Source organism: Rhinatrema bivittatum, chromosome 4 (genome assembly GCF_901001135.1).
Source record: "Rhinatrema bivittatum chromosome 4, aRhiBiv1.1, whole genome shotgun sequence".
Taxonomy (NCBI): domain Eukaryota; kingdom Metazoa; phylum Chordata; class Amphibia; order Gymnophiona; family Rhinatrematidae; genus Rhinatrema; species Rhinatrema bivittatum.
Genome location: NC_042618.1, coordinates 440,988,636 through 441,001,857, shown reverse-complemented (window position 1 = coordinate 441,001,857; position 13,222 = coordinate 440,988,636). Strand labels below are relative to the sequence as shown.

General features: G+C 46.2%; 1 protein-coding gene across 5 annotated transcripts in view; it reads right to left on the bottom strand.

The window, feature by feature from the left end:
• The window catches only part of CDK17 (cyclin dependent kinase 17), a 407,414-nt gene that overhangs the window by 84,365 nt on the left and 309,827 nt on the right, over window positions 1-13,222 (bottom strand). For all 5 annotated transcript variants that reach the window (XM_029601560.1, XM_029601556.1, XM_029601558.1 and 2 more), the window contains 2 exons: window positions 4,393-4,518; window positions 2,866-2,922 (listed from right to left, as the gene is read on the bottom strand). In XM_029601560.1, coding sequence (XP_029457420.1) covers window positions 2,866-2,922; window positions 4,393-4,518 — 183 coding nt within the window. The remainder of the gene's footprint in view (window positions 1-2,865; window positions 2,923-4,392; window positions 4,519-13,222) is intronic.

The following is a 13,222-nucleotide window of genomic DNA, read 5'->3' as shown; positions in this document are numbered from 1 at the left end:
CACAATAGATTGGTGGGGAAGCTGGGCAGACTCAAATTGATGAGTTACACATCTTGTATTTAATATCAATTTTCCTTGAAGTAGCCGATGTTGAGAAAGGAGTTTTCCAGATTTTGAATAGAAGATTTTCCAATACAGTGTGGAGGTAGAGCAGTGGGCTCGGGAGGAGATTCAAATATTTTTAAGATTCCAAGCATTTCAGCTCTGGGATCAGGTACTCTTCCGGTTTCTACCTGAAGAAGACTGCCTACTTTCTCAATTAATTTTGCATAGGTCAAGTCCTCCGGAGGAGAGTAAGGTTCAGGTAGGCCTTCCTGAGGATCAGATGGCATTCCTGTTGAGGAATTCAAAGAGTGAATTGATTCCGGAGAACCTGGACTAAGTGGTTGAGTTGGTGTATGTTCTTTGACTGGCTCCAAAGGTTCTACACCTGGAGGCAAGGCAGGAGAACCATCTGGAGAATCCTGTGGTGGTAAGTCTTTTGTTTTTTCCAATTCTTGGAAAAAAGAGCCGAGAATATCTGAGATTTTCGTCATAGTAGATGCCGCCAAAGTACCTTGTGGAGGAATATGTAATCTTTGCTTTGGGGCTTTTGTGGGAATTGCCGCAAGCAAAACGTCCTCAGGCAATTTTCCTTTCTGTTGGCCTTGAGAAGGTATAATAGGCGAAGGGCGAATACGTTTTGTTAATGGAATTTGCAAGGTAGGAGTGTCTCTTTTCTCTAGAGACAGATGAGAGACTGGCCAAAGAACTTTCACTAGGAGGAGTCCGACCTGATGATAAAGAATCAGATGCAGATAGACCTTCAACATTACGTCAGAAGTTATGTTGGAGATTCTTGATAAACTTCTAGAATGCCCTCTTCTTGCAATCTGCTTGGAAGAACCTATATGGTACAACTTATTTATTTATTTAAAATCTTTTCTATTCCGTCGTTAAGCGGGTGCCATCACAACGGTTCACAATAAGGCACAAAAACTATGTTGAATAAAGTGTCTAGAATTCTAACTCTTAAACAGGTGCCATCAAAAATACTGTAACATTATATCATAATAAATACTATTTGGTGAGTGTTATAAGTCATGTTTAGTTTTTCTAACTCTGCTAAAAGTTTGGTGTTATTTAACTTTAGTTCTTTGTTGTTTAAGATAAAGGAAGAAATTAGAATATAGGAGAGAAGACACACTTTAAGAAGGAAGGAGTGTGTTTGTGTGGGTGTTTGCTTGACCGCACCTAACAGTTCCCTGGGCAAACATCACTTATGGTGATGTTTGCCCGATCTACTGTGATCTGGTGATTGCATCTGCATCCTTTTTGCACCATGCGCCTTAGGAGCGTCGTGCAATGACCTGTGCTCCGTAGGTGCGCCGTGTGATTGGCCGTGCGCCGTAGATGCTCCGTGCCCCGAATGATGCATTGAGGATGCGTCGTCATGGTGATGCGCCGTACAACTTAAACGCTCCATGTGTCACTCGTGTGTCATCTAGTTTTGAAGCGTCATAGTTTCTTTTTAACGACGCTGACGGCGCAGGTTACGACGACGCACTCGCCGGTTTTTTGCGCCGGAGTTCCTCTGCCGGATCCCCGGTTTTTGAATGAGGCCTTGAGAGTGTGTGAGACCCTGGCCTGGAACTTGTAGCGGCTCTTCCGAGTCCTGCTGGTCCCAGTGAGGACGCTCATTTTGGATGGGCCTTACCAGACTTTGCCGGTCCCGGCGAAGAATGCTCGGAGGATGGTGGGGCCGAAGTGCCCATGCGTAGTCTTTCCATCCTCACGGCACGGTGTTGCTGGGCTCGCGGAGACATCCTCCTGCAGTCCCGACACGACTTTTGATCGTGGTCCGGGCCTAAACAGATGTAGCAATAATTATGTCCATCTGTGATGGACATAATTTTGCCACACTGACAATACTTGAACCCAGAGGGCTTTGGAGCCATCTGGGAAGAGAAATCCTGAGAAAAATGCAAAAAAATTTGGCGAAAAAAATCCAGTCAGGAAAAAATTGCTAGAGGGAAAAAACCCTGCGTGCGAACGACTCGCGGAAAAAAAGAAACTGAAGAGGTGGGGGAACTGTGCAGGAACACTACCGCGCAGATGCACAGAGTCAAAAACTCTGATCAGCTAGGGGAAACTCCACCTATTCGGGATTGCGAACATTCCCAGACAGCATGGCTAATTCAGCCCTGCTATCGATGGGAAAAGCAAATTGCTCAATCATACAGAATTTTTCAGTCCACTTTACAATTCCATTTCAAAATAGCTGACAAACATTTTAGTTAAATTGGGTTTCTTAGACCCAGGAGTTTCCTCCTGCTCATTTAGGAACAGAGCTGGGATCTGATGCCACAAGTCTTTATCAGCAACCACCAGGGGATTTTTTTCATAATTGTTTCCCCTCTCAATTTATTTAGGTCAGTCATTGGCCAGAGACCATGCACCAGGATGCCTTCCACAACCCTGCAATTATGAGTCCTAAATCCAGCCACGAGGTGTCACCATTGCATGACAACACTGAACTCCTTACCTCCAGGAGCTCTGTAGTACTCCCAGCTCTGTTCTACCTGGGGAGCAGAAGATCTCCTGACATCAGGAAATTAAACCCAGGTCCCTCTGCATGGCACATTTCCATTGAACCACTGGGCTAGCCCACTTAAATCTCTTTTATTGTCAGCAAGATACCAGACATATCAAACTTGCCATCACTGACAACTGTATAGAAGAAACAACTTTGCATGTCTCCCACCAGAGTTTCTAAACTGACATTGTAAAGAGAAACATTTTCACTGGCAAAAAAACCTAAAGCTGTATTTATAATGAATACTAAACAATAAAACAGAGCACGATAAAGAAAAGTAAAATACTAACCTCCCCAAGCTTTTCCAATTTGACATACGTTTCCATTTTTCCAAATCCAATTTCTGACTGTAAACGAGAAGAAAGCATGAACAAGGATATTAAATGATAGGAGTGTTCACTGAAGAGGTCACAAGTAGACAGGAGACCATATTTATGAAGTATGGTTACATTCCATACCATAAATTCATTGGACATGGTTTCTACTGATTTTTAAAAATATTCAATGAACGGTTCTTGCCCAAGGGTTTTAAATATATTGTTGAGATAATGTGTTCCACGTGTAACATTTCATGTCATGACAAAACTATGGATTAGAAGTTTACATGACTGATGATAGCTTATCCATGTACAACAGGCATGCCAAGACTAAGCATTTTGTTTATGGATGTGCATGCAGAGGCATAGGAGGTGCCTTGGTTTTTGGGATGTAGGAAGAGAGGGAAATGGGAAAAAGCAATGTACAAATGCCAGAAGTGCCAAGTCATGACCACAGTGGCAACTGCAATTTAGCAACCTTTTGTAATGTGACATCACCACAAATAAGAATTATCTAAAATACAATGCACAGATTATAAAACCTTTGGAGAAAACATCTGGGAACAGGCACAGGCCCTATGACCTTGATATACAAACTGCTCTAAACTGTTCCTCCATCACCACTAGCTCTGCTATAAACACTACACTATAAAATCAAATTTTCAATGCTCGAATATAGGAATTATTTTCTGTAGTTCATTGTAGAATTAATCGCTATAAAATTAGGAGGAAAAGGAACAAAAATTACTATTCTGGGATCCTATTTCCACACCTTTTATACTTTTGTCTTCAAGGCTCATTAACATTGATTAACTCAACCACTGACCAACCATTCACAGGAGGTAATTGTCAAAGGAGTATTTGTATATTGTCCTTCCAAGTGTGTTCTGGGTGGTTTACAAGTTAAAAAAATGCAATAGCCTATTTACGCATGTAAAATCCATTAATGCATGCAAAACCCAGTTTTATGCGCGTAAATCCTTTTGAAAATTACCTCCACGGTTTTTGTGACTCAAAGGCTGTGTGCGCTGTGTATCACTTAGTTGCAGCTTGTATTTTCTTTTCCTTGCTTTTACAGTATATTAGAGGGTTACCTATTCAAAGATGTAATTTACAGTAGCTAGGTTCTTTGTTCTATGAATTGCTTTTAGACTTTTCATACTTAAAAATCCAAAGTTAAAATTTCTAAAGGCATTAAACAATAATGACTTTCAGAATTTCAAGCAACAGTAAAATTGTCACACAGGAAAAAATTAAATTCTTTCACAGTGTCCATATTTAGCCATGTATCAGAACTGTATTCATTGGAAAAGTCTCAATTAGCCACTCCAACTGGGTTATTCAATCCTGATATGAAGGCAAAGGTTAGTCACATAAAAGGCTTGAATCGGACTCTTTTTTTTTTTTAGACTGGGAATACAGAGTTTATATTTTGGATGGAACCTTTAGTCAGTCAATGATTTACAACAATATCAGTTAAATTGAAGAACTGAAACTTACCAGTGATGCTCGCCGAGATCGCCTACTCATTGGTTGATCAAATGGTGGGCTGCTAATTTGGAACTTTTCTAGGTAGCCGTCAGGTATCCTGATGTCTGCGGGCAGTGAGAGACGCTTATTCAGGTCCTGAAGGAAACAAGCAATTAATGTTACACACCTTTATCATTATTTAATGATGCAGTCTCATGCCTTAGAGCAGGGGTGGGCAGTTCCGGTCCTCGAGGGCCACAAACCAGTCTGGTTTTCAGGATATCCCTAATGAATATGCATGAGAGAGATTTGCATGCAGTCTGCCTCAGTTGTATGCAAATCTATGTCATGCATATTCATTAGGATATCCTAAAACCTCGACAGGTTTGTGGCCCTCGAGGACTGGAATTGCCCACCCCTGCCTTAGAGAAAGACAAAAACTAATATTTTACAGCTGTGATTCACAATTAAAATAGATATGAAGACACCTTGGGATAACTCCTCAGAACTGAAAACTCTGCCTGAAACCTTTAGAGTACAACATGGCTTACTAAACTTGTCCTGGGGACCCCATACCCTGTCAGGTTTTCATGACATTCACGATGAATATGAGATAAATTTGTATACAGTGAAGAAAATATATGCAAACCTCTCTCATGCATATTCATTGTGGATATCCTGAAAACTCCACTGGTTCTAGGATTACCAGGATAGGTTTAGGAAGCCCTGCATTACATGTAGGTTTAGTTACCTGAGATTATTTCTCAGCCATTGAAAGAGGAAAGAATTGGTAAAAGTCTACAGAAGATAAATGATCAAAACACTGTTTCTGGCCTGGAAAATCAAATTAAATATAGAACAAATCCTTTTTCAAATCTTTCAGCACTCTGGGATGAATACCATATGGTCCAGGTGATTTGCTGCTCTTGGAATGGCATTTCCTCTGGACAGCAAGACAAGACCATTCCTTGTAGGCAAAGAATGGCAACCTAATAAGTTCCGTAGTACTAAGTTAAGGAATCTCACATATTGTTCTTCCATTTGAGTGGTATATGCCATCATATACTCTTGTGGTCTGTAAATGTGGGGCAAACTAAGCCATTCAAACCAGATTAAACAAACAGATTAAATGATCATAGGAGCTATCTGTGTATGCAGAAGACTAAGGCTCTTATGGTACAGCACTATGGAAAGCAGAATTGCTTACCCGTAATAGGTGTTCTCCAAGGACAGCAGGATGTTAGTTCTCACACATGGGTGACCACATTGGATGTAGCCCGGGACAGGAAACTTTGACAGGCACACTGAGCATACCCCAGCATGCCGCTAACTACGTGGGGTCCCTCTTCAGTCTTATAACAGAGTTTGCGAAAAAAAAAACAAAAACAAAAAAAACCGAGAAACCCAACTCCATAGGGTGGTGGGCAGGTTTCGTGAGAACTAACATCCTGCTGTCCTTGGAGAACCTCTGTTACAGGTAAGCAACTCTTTCTCCAAGAACAAGCAGGATGGCAGTCCTCACACATGGGTGATTAAGTCGCTCCAGGCCTCTCCGAACATGGGCAGCAAAGAACAGGTGCCAATGTGCACAACAACTGTAGCTGCAGCAAAAGAGGAGTAGGCCTGCACCCAAAGAGCAGGCCCACGGAGGAGGGAGTTGGGTTTTTATGGCTGGAAGAGGTTGCAGAGAACAGACTGTCCAAAACAACTGTCCTATCGGCACAGTCTTTGTCCAGGCAGTAATGAGGTGAAAGTGTGGAGAAAACTCCAAGTCGCTGCCCTGCAGATCTCGTGGATGGGAACCGCATGCAAGTGAGCCACCGAGACAGATTGGCCTGGACAGAGTGAGCTTTGATGTGACCATCAAGCTGTAAACCCACCTGCGCGTAGCAGAAAGTGATACAATCCGCCAGCCAATGGGATAACTTCTGCTTGGAGACCGCAACCCCTAATCTCTTCTTATGCTTTTTATATACCGTCATTCCAGAGGTAGATCACATCAGTTTACATATATAGCATCAAATTACATTGTAAATAAGGTAATAATCATTTCAAACAGCATTAATATACCGTAAATGTGTGAATAATTGATGTAAAAGTTATAATAAAGTTAGTAATTACTTCAACAAAGGATTAGTAATTCCAAGGAATTATTCCAATTATCCAAATAGAATATGTAAGAATTTATAAAAGCAATAGGATATTAAGAGAATGATCAGTAACTTGACTAAAAGCTTTGAGGATATGTATCAAAGAATAATTTCAGGTTAGCTCATAGGCTTTTTTTTTTTTTTTTTAAGAGCCATGTTTTGAGATCTTGTTTGAATTTCTTTTATTCAGTTTTAAGTCTTAGTGGATTAGGTAAAGAGTTCCAAAGTTTGGGACCAGCAATAGAAAACATACGATCTCTGATTTGAGTTAGATGTGTAATATTACTAGAAGGGATTGAAAGAATGCCTTTGTTTTGGGATCTTAGATCGCTTGTTGGATTGTAGGACTGAACTGAAATTCCAGGAGGAGATGGTTCAATATTATTGATGATATTAAAAGTAAGTTAACACTTCGTATTGGATTCTGAAGGATACTAGAAGCAAATGAAGGTCTATCAGAGTGGGAGTTATATGATCACATTTTCTAGTTCCAGTGAGAAGTCTGGCAGGAGCATTTTGGAGGAGCTGTAGAGATTTAATTATGTTTGCATTGAGGCCTAGCAATAGGGAGCTTCAGTAGTCTACATTAGAAAAATTAAGAGTCTGTAGCACTGGGCCGGATTTTAAAAGGGTTACGCGTATAAGGTACACGCGTAACCCTTTTAAAAGCCCCCTGCACGTGCCGACCCTATTTTGCATAGGCTCGGCAGCACAGGCAAGCCCCGGGATGCATGTAAGTCCTGGGGCTTCGCAAGGGGGGCGTGTCGAGTGGGCGACGCAAATTTCGGGGCATTCTCGGGGGGCGTGGCCAAGGCCTCCGGACCAGCCCCCGGGTTGGGTGATGGCGAGCCAGCAGGCGTAACTTTAACAACAAAGGTAGGGGGAAGGTTTAGGTAGGGGAAGGGAGGGGAAGGTGCAGGGGGGTAGAGGGAACGGGCAGCATGCGCAGGACTCAGCGCGCGCAAGTCGCACAAATGTGCACCCCCTTGTGCGCGGCAACCCCGGATTTTATAAGATACGCGCGTATCTTATAAAATCCGGCGTACTTTTGTTCGCGCCTGGTGCACTGTGTGGAAGTCCTGGAAGATAAGCAATGGTTTCAGATGGTGAAGCATTCTGAGTTTAGCGTAACCAGATTTGATTATTTGATATGTGTTTTTTCATGTTGATATTTTCATCAGTTTGAATTCCTAGATCACAAACTTCATCTGAAGGTGATATTTTGGCTATTTCTATGTACTTGTCAAAAGATACAAACAGCTGAGTAGAGTTGCGATGGGGCGCTGTCCATTCCAAATAGAATGTAAGCACCCTCCTGCAATCCAAGGTGTGCAGAGCCCGTTCACCGCAGTGAACATGAGGCCATGGGAAAAACAACTTGCAGCACAATGGACTAGTTGAGATGGAATTACGAAACCACCTTGGGTAGGAACTTGAGGTGAGTCTGTAGGACCACCCTGTCGTGACAAAACTTCACATACAGTGGATACAACACCAGCGCTTGCAGCTCACCTACCCTGCGAGTCGATGTGACCGCAACCAAGATCACTTTCCATGAAAGGTACTTGAGATCACAAGAACATAATGGCTCAAATGGAGGCTTCATGAGTTGCAAAAGTACCACATTGAGATCCCAGGAGATCACAGAGGGACGAGTGGGAGGTTTCAATTGAAGCAAACCCCTCATGAACTGACCAAAGAACGGATGGCAGGAAACTGTGGAACCATCCAAAACATGGGTATGCCCCTATGGCACTGGGGTGAACCCTTGCTGATGTAGTCTGCAGACTGAACTCAGAGAGGGACAATAGGTAGTCCAGAAGTGCAGGAGGGGAGCAAGAGAAGGGATCCAAACTGTGACCCTTGCACCAGAGAAAGAACCTTTTCCACTTCATATTATAGGATTTTCTGGTGGATGGTTTCCTGGACTCCAGAAGGATGCAGGATATTCCCTCCAGTAGGCCAAGTGCCTCTACAGTCACCTGATCAACATCCAAGCTGTGAGGGCCAGGGTCCGCATGTTGGGGTGATGGAGCCTGCCCAGGTCCTGGGTGATGAGGTCTGGCGCCTTTCCCAACCAAATTGGGGATTGCACAGTTAGGTCCTGAAGGGTCGGGAATCAGATCTGTCGGGGCCAACAGGGAGCCCTGAATCTGCTGTAGAAAAAGCTGTTCATTACCTCCTGATTGAGGGACCATTCGTGGGGCCTGAATGTCCGACTCAAGGTATCGGCCAGGATGTCGACCACTCCCGGAAGTACACCGCCCAGACAGTGATACCATTCTCGATGGCCCATGTCCAGACCTGGACTGCCTCCTGGCAGAGGGGAAATGACCCGGTTCCTCCCTGCTTGTTCAGGTACCACATGGCCACCTGTCTGAACCAGCACTACCTTGTTCATAAGAAGCTCTTGGAACACCTGCAGGGCATAGCGGACTGCTCGTAGTTCCAAGAGGTTGATCTGGAGCTGAGCCTCCTGAACAGACCTCAACCCCTGGGTGCAGTAACCTAAGACATGCGTTCCCCACCCTGTTTGAAAAGCATCGGTGGTGAGCATGGCTTGGGGCTGAGCATTCCAAAAGGGGCAGCCCCGCTCCAGGTTTTTGGAGATTGTCCACCTCAGGAGGGATTGCCGCAAGCTTTCGGTGACCATGATGCGGACATGCATATCCTGCAATGCCTGATACTAATGAGAGTGCAGCGACCATTGTGCCTGGCGCATGTGTAGCTGAGTGAATGGGGTAACGTGCACCATCGCTGCAGCCCAGCAGCTGGAGGAACTGGCGAGCAGAGGCATGCGGGCAGCTGGAGACATGTCATGCAAGAGCTGCTAAAGTCTGCCCTGTCCTGAGGTAGGTAGGCCGTCTCCTGGACAGTGTTCAGGCGTGCCCCAATGAAGTCCAGCTGCATGGCTGGCTGAAGGTGGGACTTGGGATAATTGATCAAGAATCCCAGGGTCTCCAGAGTGTCATTCTTGAGGTGCATGGTGCTCTGAGCCCTTTGACAGGAGTTGCCTTTGATGAGCCAATCGTCAAGGTAGGGAAACACATGAATACCCTGCCTTCGAAGATGGGCACAGACAACTGCCAGACATTTTGTGAAAACTCGGGGCACAGACACCAGGCCAAAGGGCAGAACATCATACTGATAGTGGTGCCTGTCGACCAGAAATCTTAGATACTGCCGATCCGCCTGAAAAATGGGGATATGGGCATATACATCTTGTAGATCGAGGGAGCAGAGCCAGTCCCCCACCTTGAGCAGGGGGATCAGGGTACCCAGCAAGACCATCTTGAACTTTTCCTTCACCAGGAAGCGGTTTAAAAGCTCAGGTCCAGTATGGGCCTGAGGCCACCTGTTTTCTTGGGAATTAGGAAATACCTGGAGTAGAACCCTCTGCTCTTTTGGTCAGCTGGATCAGGTTCAACTGCTTGAGCAGAAAGGAGGGTCGAGAGCTCTGGCTGAAGTATCCGGATGTCCCCTGCTACTCTTCACTTGGGGGGAGCAGGGTGGAGGTTGCTGGAAATGCAACCGGTAACCCTGGCGAACGAAGTACAGGACCCAGAGGTCTGATGTGATTGAGATCCATCGATCTGCAAAAAGTTGGAGGCAACCCCCAACAGGGGGGCCAGCATCCTGCATGGCAGCGTGGATCATACTCCCTCGCCGCCAGTCAAAATCCCATTGTGAGGTTCTGCGGTGGAGCCGTAGGTGCCCTAGGCAGCCTAGACTGCCTCTGTCAGGCTTTTGGGACAGGCAGGTAATACTTGCAAGGCTGATAGAAAGGCCATCTTGGGTATTGTTGTGAGGGCTTCCTGGTAGGCTGTGTGTCAGAAGTGCTAGCTGACAATTGCTGAAGGGTTTCTTGGTAATCCTTCAATTGAGCTACAGCCTCCTTAATCCTGTCCCCAAAACATGTTCTCATCTATACAAGGTAAGTCTGTGAGATGGTCCTGTACCTCAGGGTGCAAGCTGGAGGCTCGTAGCCAAGCCGTCCGACGGGCCCCAATGCCTGCTGCAAATCTCATGGCTGTCTCGGAGACATCATAAGCTGAGCGGACTTAGTGTTTATCACACTCTAGGCCCTGTTGGACAATGGCCTGAAAATCCTCCTGGAATTGAAGCAGACGCTCAATGAACTTCAGGGCCTGTTTCCACAGATTTCGGGAGTATTGCCCCATATAAAGCTGGTAGCAAGCTACACGGGCAATAAGCAAAGTTCTTTTTCACTCAACGCACAATTAAACTCTGGAATTTGTTGCCAGAGGAAGTGCAGTTAGTATAGCTGTGTTTAAAAAAGGATTGGATAAGTTCTTGGAGGAGAAGTCCATTACCTGCTATTAAGTTGACAGCCACTGCTTTAATAGCAACAGTAACATGGAATAGACTTAGTTTTTGGGTACTTCCCAGGTTCTTATGGCCTGGATTGGCCACTATTGGAAACAGGATACTGGGCTTGATGGACCCTTGGTCTGACCCAATATGGCATGTTCTTCTTCTTATGGCCCCCTGGAAAACTCGGCAGCCAACACATCTAGGGCTTTATGTTCTTGCCCTGGCAGAGCCAAGGCATGGGTATGAACCCTCTCAGCCTTTTTCAGGGACAACTCTACCACCACCGACTGGTGGGGGGAGTTGATGGCGGTTGAAGCCAGTCGATGGCTGGACCAGGTACACTGCATCTGTTTTCCTTTTAACCGGTGGTATCAAGATGGGATGTTCCCACAGGCAGGGCACCAATTTCTTGAAAATGTCATGGACTGGTACCGTCACCTCCTCTTTCGGGGCATCCATGAACTGCAGGATCTCAAGCATTTTGTGCCTGGAGTCCTGCTCTGTCAATAATTGGAAGGGCACAAATTCAGCCATGGCTTTGATGATTCTTCTGAGGAGAATACAGTCACCTCCCCCGGAGTCGTAGGGGGCCTCACCCCTGCTGCAGTCCTCCAGGGATGCAGAGGGCTGAAGGCCCATCAGTGCACACAGTCTGGTCCTGGAAAGCACAGAGAGGCACCGGAGGGCCTCGTGACCTCGAGGGAGGTGAGGGAGCTGATGGAGGTAGTGGAATTGGGGGCACTGAGGGCATCGGTCCCGAAGGCCCTGGGAGAGCTGGGCGGTGAGGTAGCACCACGTGTCTCTGGCCCGCCATCATGCCCGATGGCCCTTCCTCCTCAGAGGAGTCGCTCACTAGTATGGAGGCCAGTGAGATGGCAGCGGTGTACCTAGAGGTCATTGAGAGGCTTGGGGAACTGGCGCCGGCTGTGTGGGTAGTATACCGAGCAGCATGTTGAGCCACTCCAGCAACGGTGCAAGCAACAGTAGAGCGGGCTCTTGTGGCGGAGGCGGAACCCGGGGCACGGAGGCTTGAGGCCCTGCAGGGCCTAGCCAACCGCCATCTGCACACCTCCTCCAGCTCCTCCTCAAAAGCCGGCAAGGAGAAAAATGGGCTGAGGAGAAGCAGGCGGAATCTGTGTATCCCCTGGCTGAAGGGGAACAGAGCCCTCCACCGGTGCTGATGGAGGCCACCTAGAGGTGGTGGGGTTGGAGGGAATGGCCTCCTCTGACCTCGACCGCTTCATGGGAGGCACAGAGGTAGATGCCCTCTCATGGTCCGGGTTGGATGAAAATGACCAATGCCGGTGCTTCTTGGATCCTTCCAGGTCCTTGCCCGATGCAGACATCGAGGAGCCTGATTAGGAACAGGATGACAGGGACAGTGGACGATCCCCTGCACCGCGCCCAGGAACAGGTAGGGCTGGGGAAGGAGAACTCGATGGAGCCGGGGCCAGGGGATCCTTACCGAGAGGGATGGAAGTTACTGATGCCAGCTCAGACCACTTGGATCTGAAGAGTTTCTCCATTTTGTCGAGACAGGCCCAACGACCCTTAAGGGTCATCTGGGCACAGAGGTCGCAGCCATGGACATCATGGGAAGCCCCCAGGCATAGGACATGGACTTCATGGGGGTCCATGATGGACATAGTCCGAGGGCACTGGGGACATTGGTGGAAGCCAGTAAATGCCATAGGAAAAAGAGCACGGCGCACGGTTGAAGGTTAGTGGGCACCGAGGGGAGACGCCATTGGCGATTGACCACGAAGACCCAAAAACTTACCAACCAAAAGCCGAGAAGTTGAGGGACCCTGCGTGATGCATGGAAGTGAAGAAAAAACACTTTGCAGCAGCAAATTATCAAAAAGAAGTGTGAGCTCCAAAACTGTGAGGCGACAGCTCTGCAGAAAAGAAGAGACTCCCCACGTAGACAGGGGCACAATTGGCATGCTCAGTGTGCCTGTCAAAGTTTCTAGAAACTTTGACAAAAGGTTTCCGTGCTGGGCTCCATCCAAGGATGTCACCCATGTGTGAGGGTTACCATCCTGCTTGTCCTTGGAAAAAACATTTCTTTTAGGAATTAAAGTGGCTAGTCATTGATCGAGTCCCAGTGTTACTTCGAGGGGATAACAGAGAAGCTTTGCTAAATAAATTCAAACAGTTTTGGATTCATGCATTTGACACTGTACATCCTATGGGCTCCTATGGATTTAAATTTGGAAGTGGACAGTTACTCCTTGATTTGAAATATGTCTACCCATTCCATGGCCAACAAAGTTTTTGAATGTTATGTAACTATTTCCAATTAGAGTTTAACACGTGTACATTTGTGGTTGGCTGTTAATATGGTAACTATTTTTTTGTGCTTTAGAAGAAAT